General features: G+C 49.8%; 1 protein-coding gene across 1 annotated transcript in view; it reads right to left on the reverse strand.

Moving 5' to 3' along the window:
- LOC146811289 (uncharacterized) overlaps positions 1-14,649 on the reverse strand; it is a 253,471-nt gene extending 238,822 nt beyond the window's left edge. Inside the window, exon 1 of the mRNA XM_085614503.1 lies at positions 14,590-14,649. Within this exon, the coding sequence (XP_085470629.1) occupies positions 14,590-14,621 (32 nt within the window). The 5' untranslated portion in view covers positions 14,622-14,649. The remainder of the gene's footprint in view (positions 1-14,589) is intronic.
- Positions 14,650-16,140: the final 1,491 nt, after the last annotated feature.

A 16,140-nucleotide genomic window follows, 5' to 3' on the forward strand; every position in this document is an offset into this window, starting at 1 on the left:
TCTTCCTCAAGAGGAATGATTCTTGATCTGGAGTCTGTGTGCCTCCTCATTGAAGATCTGATGTCAGTTTAGTGGCCGCACTATTCATCCTGCTCTTGAAGGTGGTATGACTGTCAGTCGTGGATCTCCTATGCTAGAGAAATTGGTGGAAAGAGTTCCAGTGTGACTCAGAACTGGTAAGTATTGCAACACTCCCTCTGAGAAGTAGAAAGCGTCTCCTCGAAATAAAAGGAGGTTGAATTCAGGTGACTCTTGCAAGATGCTTCGCTTGGAGAAACCATCTCAATGTCTTTGTAAAACATTTAGGTAGATGCTTTGGTTCGAAAATAAAAGGGTCTTGCTTTGAAGGAGCTAGTTCTTCTGCTTGAAGAGTCTTGTGCCACTTTAAAACACGTGAAGGTTGCCAGGAGGTGTGAGCTTCTATCGCCACCCTCAGAACCCTTGAAACTGAATTTTTGAAGATGGATTTCTCAAGATTCAAATAGGCGCTTTCAGTGATGAAGCACGTGATAGCCACGCACTCAATACAGAAGCTTTTAGTCACATGTGTTTGACGTTGAGGATCTTTTTCACATTGAGGACTTCAGTGTGAAGTCATGACAGTGAACCTCTTAACTTCAACTGGGAATGGCCATGGCAATGTTTTTTTTTCTTGAATGCCCTTCTGTCTAACTGAAAACCAACAGTAGACTCAAAGAGAAACTAGGACTGCCTTGCTGAGACTGACGATGTGATCCTAAATGGAATCTTCTCCTTGTGCCATACAGACATTTGATATTTCTTCACCAAACTTTGCAAAAAACTATTTTGTTGGGGGAGTGTGACCACAGGGAGGACGAGAACGATGGCCGGTGCGGCTTTAGGAGCTACAACTGGTCCGGCGTTCTTATTCTCTGCAATCTCAGTGGATACTGAGCCCTGACCAACACAAACTGCGGCCCGATGGCGGTGGAGGTGACGGCTACCTCCTGACCCAAGCTGGGAGACTTCAGGATATGAGTTTGAAATACATCCTGTTCTTCCTGGGCGTCTTTGTCTCGCCCACTAAGGGCAGGCCTCTCTTCTTCACAGACCCAATGGAGATTTGGATTGGGCTGAGACCAAAGGGACTTCTTTATAGCCAGGACCCTCGCAAGAATGGTCACAGAGCTCCAGGGGCCCACTGAGATTGTGGAGCACAAAACAAAGAGGGGAGCTGGTCTGCGCGATTAAGACCCCAACAAATTTAAGGAAGACCCTGACAGTGCGAGGTCGCTAAGGACTGTGGTGCTACAGGATCACATCGGAGGGCAGCAGGTGAGGGACTTCCATCAAAGTTCAGATACGGAGGGACAGAACCTCCCAAGGGTTACTCCATAATCTTCAGGGTTTCTGATATAACACCAGCCTCTCCACGACTGCAGAAGCAGAAAACTGCAGAACTAGCTCCTTCAAACCAAGACCATTTTATTGTACCTACTCACAGACCCATGCAGCCACTTAAACACCCTCATAACAACTCCCACACCCGCTTACACACCCATATATCCACTCACAAACATTCATAGATGCACACAACCACTCACTGCCACTCACACACCTACACACATACCCATACAGTCACTGATACATCTACTGAAAGACCCAGCAAACCTCTCACAGACTCACACAGGCACTCACAAAGCCACCCACTTACACACCCACACAACCACTCACACACCTACTCACACACCCATACAAACAATTACACACCCACTCAGAGACCCAGAAAACCACTCACACCCATACAGCCACTCTCACATCCAGTCAGTGACCAGAAACCACTGACACACCCATTTACACAATCATACAGCCCCTCATGCACCCACTACAAACCTAGCAAACCACTCATACACACTCAGACACCCACCTACACACCCATACAGCTAGTGACACCTACTGAAAGATTCACACAGCAACTTACACACCACTCACTCACATACACTCACACACCCATACAGCCAGTCACACACTCATTCAGAGACCCAGAAAACCACTCACACCCATTCACACACCGCTATAGCCACTAACACACCCACTTACAGACCAAGAGAACCACTTAATCTCCCATTCACAGGCCTACACAAGTACTAACACATCCACTCAACCACTCACACACAGCCAGCCACTAATACAGCCACTAACAGACCCACACAGCCAGCCACACACCAACTCACAGAACCACCCAGACAACTACTGACAATTACTCACACACCCACTCACAGATCCAGAAAACCACTCACACGCCCATCCAGGCACTAGACAGCTACTCACAGTCACTATCACACCCAGTTACATACCAACACACCCATTCACTCACCTATATAGCCCCTTGCACACCCAGACAGCTACTCACACACCCAGGCACAGGCCGAGATACAGTTATAGTAATTATGAAAAGATATTTTTGTATTTAATGTGTTGCTGTTTTGTATTAAATGTGTGTTTTTGGTTGGGAACAGATCAGCGGATCCGTTGCAGATCCGCCTGCTACATAGCCGGCTGACCCCTTATTTGGCCAAGTATCCGCCACGGATCCGAGTGAAAAAGTAAGATTTTCCACTGCATGGGTGGGTTGAAAATCATGACTTTATTAAAGACATGGAGGCTTATATGGACCACGCGGAGAAAGAGCGGGGCCCGCCCATCACGTAGTGCTGTTCCTATCACATCTCTGAGTACTTCTTCGCTTGTACTGCGGGACCAGAGATAGCTTGCTTTGGGAGGCGCCTCCGGAGCGAGCCATGTCATCAACCACTGCAACTGGCACACCTGACAGGACAGTTCATAGTCTGGAGTCCCTAGGCCCCCCTGCCATCAGCGGTGTCTCCGGGATCACACGCCGGTGGCCCAGACTAGGTCTGAAATCTGGCTGTTTAAGTCACAGAACATTGTGTGGGGCAGTAAAATGAGTTAGGTAGCAAACATGTATAGAAGTTGCGGTAGGCTCGACATCTTTGCTAATGCTACTCGTCCCATGGCTAACAATGGCTGCGATTGCCAAAATGTCAACGACACTCAGAGGGGTGACTACTCTGCTCAGGCTGCCCTCGCGGACTTCTACCGGTTCTCTTTAAACCTGGACTCCCAAGTACTGAAAGATGTGGGCGGCGACCAGGACGTCAAAGGGTCTGGCTTCCTCTAGGAGGGCAGCACAGTGGTCCGACAGCTGGAAGAGGCACGATTTTGATAGATTTATGCGCAGGCAAAAACAAATCTACTAACCTCATAGTGGGTGCCAGGCAGTGGTGACATCTTTCAAGTATATCAGGATGTCATCCGCATAGAGGAAGATAATGTGCGTCTGCCTGTCCAGCATCAATCCACACTCCCATGTGAGGACCACATCCTATATGCCAGCGGCTCCATCGCAAGCGCGAACAACAACGGTGACAGCAGTTAGCCCTGGTGGGTGCCTCTATAGATCTGCCACTGGTCTGAGAACTTGTGGCCAATTCGCATCCTTGCCCTGGGTAAGCGACCTGCGCGACCCCCCTCTGCATTGCTCTGTGTCTGGGACTCCAGATCATTTTGCAAAGCCATCCTGGAAACCAGCTTGTCATGCTGCCAACTGTGGTGGACCAGGTCACGGCGAGCCTCCACCTCTGAGATAGTGTGGAGCTCCAAACTGCCGAGCTTACTTTCCGCTTGTCCAAATTGGGATCTCAGTGCTGATCGTACCCTATTGGACGTTTTAATGCAGTTCCCCCGATATACGCATTGAATGCGTCCCACTTGATCAGCAGCGAGGAAGCCAAATCCGTATTTAATTTGAAATAGCATACAATCTCTTCCTTCATGGTGCAGTGGTATGTAGCCTCCTCCAGCGCCAAGGAGTGAAGTCGCCAGGAGGCAAACTGTATCCTCTACTGGTCCTTTTGCAGAAACAATAGAAGGGGCAGTAATCCAAGCAGGTCATTGCAAGATACTCTACATTGTTTGTTCCCCCCAAGATGTAAGGAATAGGTCTGTCCTTATGTGCAGAGCACAAATGTGGAAGAAGTAAGATTATTCGCGTCCAAGCATTGCCAGTTAGTCTGCAGGTCAACCAACTGTTCTGCTGACTGAGCCGCAGGCGCAACCGGTAGAGGCCGGTGCAAGCGATCCATTTCGTTATCTGCCACAGAGTTGAAGTCCCCCCCACCATAAGAGTTCCGTCCATTTCCCTCTCCAACAGCCCAGCTAGGGAATGCAAGTACATCGCTTGGCCAACATTTGGGTAGTTGTGGCCTAGTATATATCGGGGAGCCATATGTGTCCAACCCATGCCAGTCCAGTTGCACTATTCATCCTGCTCTTGAAGGTGGTATGACTGTCAGTCGTGGATCTTCTATACTAGAGAAATTGGTGGAAATGTATAATTTACTATTCCAACCCAAGCCTATGCAACCGTAGGGAAGGTGTTGGAATAGTAAACTATACTATTCCTTATGTTAGCGCGCCATCTACTGCAAGTCGATGTAATGACTTGCGAAGTAATGGATCCTGGGGACAAAAACAAAATGGTGGCCAGCCATTTAAAAAAATATATGGGAAGGGTGGCGTCAGCTGGGCCCCCTTCCCCAAGCACATTCTGGACCCCATCCCCTGGAGCTGAAATGTGAAAAAAGGAGAGGGAGGCCTGCAGCAGTGCGGGCACAGAAGGCAAGCCTACTACCAGCTAGCGGGAGATTTAAATATCCTCACTCAGGCTGAGGATTTCGATTATATATACGTTTAAAAACCATTTTTTCCACATAATTTTGGTGAACTAGGGTACTGTGGTGAGGTATATACATATTTGATACAGAAATAGGTCCTTTCAACACTAAAATATTTTAACATTTTTTTTAATCTTGTTTTCCCTCATATTAGGCACTATGCACTTTAGTATTCTATTACATGTACATGTACTATCAAGCTCAATGAGATGCTTATACAAGCATAAGTTCCAACTATATAAAAAATGTCTTTTTAAAACCTAAAAAATATATTTTTTGTTATTTAAAAGAACATTCTTTTAAACAAATTTTAGAAGGTTTTTGGTGTACTGATTTACTTGTATTTTACCTGTATTGTCAGCCTACGAAAATTTGTGAACTTGCAGCTTGTAGTCTTTTATTTATGTCATTTGTTGCTTTCAACACATGTGCCAATTATTTTGCTTGTTACTTGTACTATATAAACCAATAGGGTGATGCTTTACCGTGTCATGTGATCAAGGCCCAAGGTCGGGCTGAAACGCGTCATGGCGGCATTGTGTGTTTTGAAATAAACAAATTTGCACCAAACTGTGGTCCGTATCCGTTGTCCGTGAGGAGGCAGTAGCGGAGTTCCTAGGATATATATATATATATATATATTCCAAACGTAATCCTTCAATCCTGGTTTGTGGACATCTGTCGCAACCAGTAGGAAAACAGCCACACCAACGCAGTTTTCTGTAACACAGTTTTATTCCAGCAAAAGATATATATATATACATATATATTACCTACTGGCGGTCACCAGTAGGTAGTTATAGTTAGGACCCCTTTTCCATAGGAAAACCTCAACATTCTATTTTGAATAACTTTGGCGCCGGTCGATGAATCCTCGCGAATTTCTCAAAATAGGTGGGGCGCTACGCTCCGCTCCTACCCTGAAAGTCTCGGGGGGATCCGTCAAGCGGGGGCTGAGATAAAAGGGGGGTCCCAAAACGTGTTTTCCCCATGCATTTTTCCATAGGACCTTTAGAACGAGCTACAGCCCGAACGGCTGAACAGAATTACTCGAAATTTGGCAGAGAGGTAGTCCCTAGGTCAAGGAAGTGCCTTTTGTAGGTTTGGTGTAAATCTGTTCAGTAGATTCGGAGAAAATAGCCTTTAAATCAATATATATATCTGAGCCCGCTTACGGTACGCTTACCGTACGCTTACCGTAAGCGTACGGTGGCGTGCGCGATTCTGATTGGCTCTTAGATCTTAGTAAACATTCGAATCGGCCGAAACCAGGAAGCGGCGGCCGCCATTTTGTGTATTTCACTCAGAAAAAAAAGAGTGAAAACAAGAAAAGGGGGCAATGAGGAGAGTTACAGACCCCCTTACATTTGTGAGGGGGTCAAAGAAGGACTGTAAAGTACAAAGAAAACATTTATTGATTTTAAAAAAAATCACGGGGTACGCGTACGGTAAGCTTACGGTAAGCGTACGGTAGAAAAAAAAAAAAAAAAAAAATGAAAATCAGATTTAAGTGTTTAGATATTAGGGGGCTCTAAAAAGAGCCGTTGTGTTTATGAAATGATTTTTTAGTGGTACCTACAAGTAAGTACCGATGCAGAGTCTAAGGTTCAAGAGGAAGACTCTGTTCCCTTCATCATTGAAGTGCACACCATCTCCTCTATAAATGTCTTGCATGTCATAACGCAAGTTGTTGTGGTAAATGGCACCCATACCATAGTCACGGAGGAAAGCAGAAACAGATTTGTTGACGTGCTTTCTTGCTTTGTCATCGCACCGCGTGCCCACCGTGCGTGCACGGCACTAACTGCGTAAAGTGGGCGCGCGGTGCGCGAAGCGCACCGCGTGCTCACTGTGCGCGCACGGTGCGCGAAGCGCACCGTGCGCGCACGGAACGAACTGCGTTAAGTGGGCGCGCACGCCACGAATGGCGTAAAGTAACTTAGCATTTAAAAAACCGTACAAATTCACTGAAAAAACCATAGGTTTCACACACGTTATAGTTAGGAATTAGCATTTAAAAAACCTTGCAAATTCACTGAAAAAACCATAGGTTTCACACATGTTATAGTTAGCGGAAATTTTACTGATAAAAAACCAATGAAATTCCCCCGTTATAGTTAGTGCAGGCAACTATAACTCACGCGACCGCAATCTTCTGCTGATGACATATGTGTCTTTATGAAAAAAAAATATTTGTAATATATGTATAGCTAAAAATGTATGGAAGAAGACATGGGCAAATAAGTGTCTAAATACAGTATTAGCATCAGCAGAGGATTGCGGTCGCGTGAGTTATAGTTGCCTGCACTAACTATAACGGGGGAATTTCATTGGTTTTTTATCAGTAAAATTTCCGCTAACTATAACATGTGTGAAACCTATGGTTTTTTCAGTGAATATATATATATATATATATATAGCAGGGTATGGGATACCCTGCAAAACTCAGACATTTTTCTAGTGGGCTTTCCACGGGATCCTGGGGACAAAAACAAAATGGTGGCCAGCCATTTAAAAAAAAAAAAATATGGGAAGGGTGGCGTCAGCTGGGACCCCTTCCCCAAGCACATTCTGGACCCCATCCCCTGGAGCTGAAATGTGAAAAAAGGAGAGGGGGGCCTGCAGCAGTGCGGGCACAGAAGGCAAGCCTACTACCAGCTAGCGGGAGATTTAAATATCCTCACTCAGGCTGAGAGCAGACTTCTGTTCGCTTTTCCTCAACAGACACTGCTTTCGCCTAGAGGGAGCAAGCAGAAAACAGCTGTTCCCTCCAGGCAGGAGCAATGCCAGCTCCCACAGAATGCTGAAGACCTTGGGACCCTGGGTCTTGCTCTGCAGACCCCAATGTGGTGGATGGTATGTGCCCCGGGTGGACACAGGGGCACCCACCTATAATTTAGAAATGCCCTGAGGGATGGGGTGCCAGGGGCCAAAATAGGTTAGGGGAGGGGGACACACACGCCCCCCATTATAATAACATGCAATTCCAGGGGGTGGGGACCCCGGGGCCTTATAAGGCTTATGGTTTGGGCAGCGTGTCCCTCCTCCTTTTTTCCATGTATTTTGGCCCCGGGAGTAGGGCCCAAGAAGGCACTTAGTAAAATAGTAATAGTGTTTTTCAAATGTGCTGTTCACATTTCTAAATATGTGTGCCCAGATAATCGCCCCTTTCCATGTATCCAGTTTACCATTCCTTCTAAAAACCAAACAGCAATTGCCCCCAGTGCAAAGCTGCTTTTTCCTCAAAGCAATTTTGCACAAGATGCACAACATTATATTCTCTTACACAAATGCTGGGAGACTGTGCTACACTTGAACATGTTTCAGTAAAGCTACTGTTTTGCTATAGTGATCTGTCCAAATCTGATCTAGAAAATGGAGCCCAGGATGATTTTGCACTTGGTGTTATACTGTATTTCACAAAAATAGTTTGTGAGTACTGTATAAAAAAAGAACAAAAAATATTGATTTACACCAGGCTGATGTCTTTTCCATAAATCGTTCAATATTTTTGGGTCAATGTATTTGGTTTGCACTGTACTTTGTTTTTCTGAAGGACCAAAGTGGCACATTTACTAACTATTAGGAGAGGCTGGTCGACCACAAGGTAGAGATACATTTCTACTCGTTTTGAATTCCAGGATAAATCTGGAGGCAGTCCTGAGATGCCTTAGTACATTATTGCACGAATTACCCTAATTTTAGAGTTCTGAGCAATAAATGAAAAAACGCTTGTGGTAACATCAAAGTAAGTTTCTTCCACTTTTATCTGTACTTTGTTAACACCAGTTGTTTTACTGGTGGTAACCCATCACAGAATATCTGTGATGTGATGCAGCATTTCTGTTACTCGAAGAAATATTTTGTAAAGCTGTATGTGTGCGATTACTTCAATCACCACACAGTTCTAGAATAACGTGGGACTCCTAATGATGAGCCAGTACAATTAAATATATGAATTGTATCAATGGCAGTAGTAAGCTATTACTTGTGCTGCAGAGCATTACAAAGGACCAACTCCCTAGTATCACTTCAGAAGAGAGATTTTTGGATTTCAGACTCAGTAGTATCACCTCGCTGTACTTTACAATATAATTAGCCAAAATACTTACAGGAAAAGTCGTTTCACAATAATAAAAACCTTTATCTGCTAATGGAATTGGAAACCTCGCCATTATGTGAAACAATTAGAAAATGAGAATACATGGATCAATATGAAAAAAAATTATCTGTAAAAATAATGCTACAATTGGTGTTTGCCCGTCCTATAATCATATAAGACTCTAAGGGGAGGCGTTCTCCCATAAGATTTCACTGGTGGTGAATGTTATTTTTAAGGTAGTATTTCTCTCCCATGCAAGGCCTTTTTTTAACCCCTATTGCCAGTGGTGCAACGCAAAAAGATGTAGCCCCGCTGAGAATGCGTTGAGGAAAACGTTAGTATTCAATCAATCAAGCCATTTATAAAGCGCACGACTCACCCGGAGGGTCTCAAGGCGCTAGGGGGGGGGGGGGTGCCGCTACTGCTCGAACAGCCAGGTCTTGAGCTTCTTCCTGAAGGGGAGGTGGTCTTGGGTCAGGCGCAGGTCGGTCGGGAGGGAGTTCCAGGTCTTGGCGGCCAGGTAGGAGAAGGACCTTCCTCCAGTTGTCGCTCTTCGGATGCGGGGGACGGCGGCGAGGGCGTGGCTGGTTGATCGGAGATAGTGCGTGGGAGCGTAGAAGTTGAGGCGGTCGTTGAGGTAGCTTGGGCCTTGGTCATGTAGGGCTTTGTGTGCGTGGGTGAGGAGACGGAAGGTGATTCTCTTGTTGACGGGGAGCCAGTGCAGGTCTCTCAGATGTCCGGAGATGTGGCTGCTTCGGGGGGTGTCGAGGATGAGTCTGGCTGAGGCGTTCTGGACCCGCTGGAGTCTCTTCTGGAGCTTGGCGGTGGTTCCGGCGTAGAGGGCGTTGCCGTAGTCCAGTCGGCTGGTGACAAGGGCCTGGGTGACCGTCTTCCTGGTCTCGGTGGGGATCCACCGGAAGATCTTTCGTAGCATGCGCAGGATGTTGAAGCAGGACGAGGAGACGGCGTTGACTTGTCTGGCCATGGAGAGGGAGGAGTCCAGGATGAAGCCCAGGTTTCGTGCGTGGTCTGTCGGTTTGGGTGCGGTGCCCAGGGCGGGGGGCCACCAGGAGTCGTCCCAGGCGGAGGGCGAGGAGCCCAGGATGAGGACTTCCGTCTTGTCTGAGTTCAGTTTCAGGCGGCTGGTCATCATCCACTCGGCTACGTCTTTCATCCCTTCGTGGAGGTTGGCTCTGGCGGCGGCGGGGTCGTTGGTCAGGGAGAGGATCAGCTGGGTGTCGTCGGCGTAGGAGATGATGTTGAGGTTGTGTTGGCGTGCGATGGCCGCGAGGGGGCTCATGTAGACGTTGAACAGGGTGGGGCTGAGTGAGGATCCTTGGGGTACGCCGCAGATGACTTCGGTGGCCTCCGACTTGTACGGTGGTAGGCGGACTCTCTGTGTCCTTCCGTCGAGGAAGGAGATGATCCATTCCAGTGCCTTCTCCTGGATTCCGACATTGCTGAGGTGCTGCACTAGGGTGCGGTGGCAGACAGTGTCGAATGCCGTGGAGAGGTCTAGGAGGATGAGGGCCGCTGTCTCTCTGTTGTCCATCAGGGCTCGGATGTCATCGGTGGCAGCGATGAGGGCGGTCTCGGTGCTGTGGTTGGCTCGGAAGCCAGACTGTGAGGGGTCGAGGGATCCATTCGTCTCGAGGAAGGCGGCCAGCTGCTTGTTGACGGTCTTCTCGATGACTTTGGCTGGAAACGGGAGGAGCGAGATGGGGCGGTAATTCTTGAGTTCGGTGGGGTCCGCTGTTGGTTTCTTTAGTAGAGCGCTGAGTTCGGCGTGCTTCCAGCTCTCGGGGAAGGTGGCGGTGTCGAAGGAGGTGTTAATGATGTCCCGCAGGTGGGGTGCGATGACAGCGTCGGCCTTGTTGAATACGTGGTGAGGGCAGGGGTCGGTCGGAGATCCGGAGTGGATGGAGTTCATCGTGCGGATGGTGTCTTCTGTGTTGATCGGAGTCCAGGCGCTGAGGGGGGTGGTGGGGGGCGTTGGTTCGGTCGTGGGGGGCGTTGTTTGCGGGATGAAGCTGTTGTGTATGTCAGCGATCTTGTTGTGGAAGTATGAGGCGAGGGAGTTGCAGAGGTCTTGCGACGGGGTGATGTCGTTGTTTCCGGCGTTGGGGTTGGAGAGCTCTTTCACGATGTTGAAGAGTTCCTTGCAGTTGTGTGCGTTGTTGTCCAGCCGGTCCTTGAATGCAGTTTTCTTGGTGGCGTGGATTAGTTGATGGTGCTTCCGGGTGGCGAGCTTGAGGGTGGTCATGTTGTCCGGGGTAGGCTCCCTTCTCCAGGCTTTCTCGAGGGCTCGGCAGTTCTTCTTGGAGCTCTTGAGTTCGTCGGTGAACCATGGGGCCTTCTTGCTGCCGGGTCTGCTGGGCGGGGTCCTCAGTGGGGCGAGTTCGACCGCGCAGGTGCTGATCCACTTCGTGAGGTTGTCGGCGGCCTGGCTAGGGTTCGCTGAGCTGGCTGGAGGGTGCTGGCTCAGGGATGCAGCGAGCTGGTCGGCTGTGATCTTGTTCCAGTTTCTTCGAGCATCCTGTTGCTGGTGGTGGTGGATCGTGGTTCTTCTGAAGGTGAAGTGGACGCAGCTATGGTCCGTCCAGTGGAGTCCAGTGGCGTGGCTGAAGGTGATGTCTTTGCTGGATGAGAAGACGGCGTCGAGTGTGTGTCCGGCGAGGTGGGTGGGGGTGGACACCAGCTGCTTGAGTCCGAGGTTGGCGAGGTTGTCAAGCAAGGTGGTGGTGTTGCGGTCGTTGTTTTTCTCCAGGTGGAAGTTGATGTCCCCCAGGAGGATGTAGTCAGCGGAGGGGAGGGCGTGTGGGCTGATGAAGTCGGCGATGTCCTCGCTGAATGGTGTGCGTGGTCCCGGGGGTCGGTAGATCAGGGTGCCTCTGAGGGTGGTCTTGGGGTCGGTGTGGATCTGGAAGTGTAGGTGTTCGGCGGCAGTCAGGGTGTCGTCGGTGTTGGTTGTGATGCGGATGGTGTTCTTGTGGACGATGGCGATGCCTCCTCCAGTCTGGTTGTTGCGATCTCTCCGGGGGATCTTGTATCCCTCTGGGATGGCGATGGCGATGTCGGGCGCTGAGGAGTCGTTCATCCAGGTTTCCGTGAGGAAGGCAACGTCTGGAGATGTGGTGTCGAGGAGGTTCCAGAGTTCGATGGCGTGTCTGTGGACGGAGCGGGTGTTGAGCAGGATGCACTTGAGGTGGTTGCTGCTGGTGTTCGGCTTGGCGGGTGCTGGTACGGGGCAGGTCCGGATGCAGGTGAACTTGCAGGCGAGGCAGCTGAAGGGTCCGTGGGTGCGTCTCGGGGTGACTTGGTAGCATCCCGGGGTACGGCTGGTGTTGAGTGCGTTGAGGGTGGCGGCGGCGTACGTCTGGCGGGTGGGCTGGGGTCCACGGGGGCCAGGGGTTCGGGCGCTTGGCGCGGGCCAGGCGCGGACGGGCTTGCCTTAGGCACGCCCGCTGCGCGCGGCCGCTGCGCGGCCTCCATATGAGTGGGAGCGGGAGGGAGGAGCAGCTGGGAGGCGGCAGCGGGGCGGCCAATGGGGATCAAGGGGGCGGGGCCGCAGGGACGCAGCGGCGGGGGCAACGGAGCAGAAGGAAGGGTGCGAGGGGGAGAACCGGGCAGGGGTACAGAAGGCAAAATCAGGGCGGTGGATACAGAAGAAAACGGGGCTGGCTGAGGGGTACAGAAGTCAAAGGTTAGCTGGGGTACAAAAGTTAGCTGGGGTACAAAGGCACAACGAATACAGGCAGTCAGGAACCAGGGGTTCAGAAGGCAAAATCAGGGCGGTGGATACAGAAGAAAACGGGGCTGGCTGAGGGGTACAGAAGTCAAAGGTTAGCTGGGGTACAAAGACAAAAGTTAGCTGGGGTACAAAGGCACAACGAATACAGGCAGTCAGGAACCAGTGCAAGCGGCAGCAGCGAGCGGCAGACGGCGGCCTGCAGGGCACACAGGGGGCTGCGTGGCGGTGAGGGGAGCGACCTACCTGAAGCAGGGTCAAAGGTCGCTCTCTCTACCGCTGCGCGGCCTCCATATGAGTGGGAGCGGGAGGGAGGAGCAGCTGGGAGGCGGGAGCGGGGCGGCCAATGGGGATCAAGGGGGCGGGCCGCAGGGACGCAGCGGCGGGAAAGGAGCGGCGGGGGCAACGGAGCAGAAGGAAGGGTGCGAGGGGGAGAACCGGGCAGGGGTACAGAAGGCAAAATCAGGGCGGTGGATACAGAAGAAAACGGGGCTGGCTGAGGGGTACAGAAGTATTCCATATTTTACAGATATTCATTGACCTTGGCCTGCATGAAAGCCTCTGAAAGGTTAAGGGGCCCCTGAAGACGGGGCCCACCCTACACCACAGGGGTTGCAGAGGGGACGGGGGCCCATGCTGCACCGCAGGAGTTACAGAGGTTTGTCTTACGCCCGTGCCCATTGCCTCTTTCAAGTCTCTAGAAAGGTGAATTTCTGGGTTGGTTTCCTCTCTCTAGCCATAGAATGTCTGCCTCCTTGGGGATTCTCTGCCCCTTTAAAGTGACTCTAGCTGTTGGAGATTCTCTCTCCCAGAAGAATAGCTGCCAAGTCGCCCTGTGTCACATGTGACACCTTCTTCACAAGCACAATTATGCCTCTTGGGAATTGCAGTCTTACACTTTCAATGTACTTGACTATACGTCCAAACATTCAGGGTATCATAAGTGATATGGCCATGCAAGGACTCCAAGCTTGGTGGGCTGAACACCTTGTACCACTTGTTGAGGCCCAATATGCATGAACTATATCTGAGGTTGCTTGTGTTCCATTCAGATGGGAAAAGGCTGAGCTATGTCACGAATAATAAAGTAATCGAGTTATTCCAAGGTAAGCTCAGACTTGACATTGAGTCTTTATCAGACCGCACAACTGTGGAATCATCTGTTTATTGCTCTTAGGAAGAACAGTGTTTCCTATACTCCCTCAAGACCCATCATTTCTGTTACTATGTCAATTTTCTCCGAGGCAGGTCGAGGGTCAAGATGCATTTGAGCGCATATTGTGCTGAAAACTGCCACCATTAACTCAATACACCAAGTACAATTACCGGTGGTAACAACTGACAGAAACATTTCCAAGTTTTGTTCTATCTAGTGACAGAAATAGTCAAAGTCAATAGTCATAGTCAATAGTGATAGAAATAGTCAAAGGAATAGCCAGACACCGGGCCGGCTCACTGTGAAATTAAGGTTTAAGTTAAACCTCATTCATGAGACCTAATAATTGGGAAACGCGCTTCTTTACCTGTTTTTCCGTTCAGAGGACACAGCTGCCTAGAGGTTTGGGCAAGTTAAACTAACTATGGCGCATCCTTAATTAGGCATGCAAGCTAAAACAGTACAAGGGAATGAACTGCAAGGGAAGTAACTAAATAGTACTACAACGAGTCGAGAATTTCCACCCTCTCTTTCGGTTTCTCACTGTCACACATAACAAAGGATCACGTGCCAGCCAGGTATGAACCTGGGTGCGCCACTTCTTTCAGTTGTGCAGGTCTGCCTACTGCTTAAGGAAGCCTAGCTTGTATTCTGCCAGAGACACTCCCTTGTTTATAGGAACCGACTGCCCTGTCACCCGGGTCTCCTTCTCTTATGGGGTTCCACGAGAGGACGACTACCTCTTTTCAAAACGTATCTCTGTGTCAGACAGAGGACCTTCCTTCCTCGAAACCTTTTCTCTCTAGTTGGACGGCTACGCTATCTCTCCAAGGTGTTTTTAGGGAAGTGATGGTTGAGTCCTCACCAAGCCGGGCTGCGGTCCCCGCTAGGCTCCATGCTGTCGCTCCTGCCGTTGGCCCTCAGTCTGAAACATTACCGCGCCCTCCCTCCCCCCGCCTCCGGACACCCCCACGCCCGCGTAGCCTGCACGCTGCTCTGTGACGTCACTCGCCGAAGGCGGCAGGTCTGGAGATGTTTCCCGGGTGCGAGAACAGAATTATTGTATTGGTTCCGCTGGCTGCACATGCGCACTGTGGGTGGGCATGGAGCGCGGGAAATAAGCCTGCGGGAAATAAGCCTGGGAGTTGACTAGGGCAATGATAGATAAGAAATAAAAAAAAAAACGCAAGACCAGGACGCTGCACCTGCGCTTAACAAAAACCACGCAGAGTTGCCCATGCACACCTGGGGGGAAACGAGTCACTCAGAAAGACGCCGTCATGCGAGAGAAGCGACACCTACAGACGCGCATTTGAGCGTCTTAACTGACGATGCAGAGGGCTCACGGTAAGGAGAATAACGAGTGAGCTACGCTGCAGGGTCGAATTGGTAAAGTGGGCAGTAGGGCAATGGCCGAGGTGCCGGCATCAAAGTTCCAGCTGTGGGCTGCTTTTTTGGCAGCCTGGGGAACGATTTGGGCTGTGTCTGCTGTGTTCAGATGTTGCCAGCGGCCCAGTGGGCCCTAAGTGGCCTTTCTGGAGGCAGATGGGCGTCTATTACCTCCCTTTTATCAACGGGCAGAGGTGTCACACCGTTTCTCTCTCTGGGCCTGCCACTTATTGTGTGCATACTGAGTGAAGGCAGGTAGCCTGAGCAGACGTGGCCTTACTTGTTTTCAGGTGTTTATAAAACTTCGCCAAAGCAGTGTTTTGAGGAAAGGCAATATGCAAATGTGGGCCACTTTTTTTAAGCGTGCCCAGGCCGATTTCTAATCCCAATCCAACCCTGCCTGTGTGTGCACTCCTTTTTAATGATAGTGCCAACTCGGCCCGAAGGTACTGCATATATTTTCAGGAGCTAATACAAGGACAGCAGTTTATCTCAATGCACTGTCTACCTGTTGACAGTGTCAATTGCCAAGCTGAAACAAATACTGGCAAAGCAGATAGGTTAGGTTAGGATAGGCTATGCAAGAGCTGTTGGCTTTAGCAATGTGTTTTAGCCGTTATGCACACCAGTGTGGCTGCAGTTCAGTATGGCTAAAAGTTAGTGGCGTGGAGCGTGGCAGATTGGGGTAGAGTGGAGTGGGGTAGATCGGAATGGGGGAGTTGGGTATATTAGCTTGGTAGATTGGAGTAGGGTAGATTGAGGTGGAGAGGACTAGATTGGTGTGAAGTGATTCAAAGTAGTAGATTGGGGTAGGTTAGACTAAGGTAGATTGGAGTGGGGCAGATAGGAGTAGGGTATATTGGGTAGAGTGGAATGGGATATATTGGGGTGAAATGGGGTAGATTGGGTAAGAGTGGAGTGGGATAGCCCAGAGTGGATTTGGGTACAGTGGAGTGGGGTAGACTAGGTGGATCACAGTAGGGTAGAATGGAATGGAGTTGGGATATATTGGCTTAGAGTGGAGTGA

The sequence above is a fragment of the Triturus cristatus genome, chromosome 7, assembly GCF_964204655.1.
Source record: "Triturus cristatus chromosome 7, aTriCri1.1, whole genome shotgun sequence".
Taxonomy (NCBI): domain Eukaryota; kingdom Metazoa; phylum Chordata; class Amphibia; order Caudata; family Salamandridae; genus Triturus; species Triturus cristatus.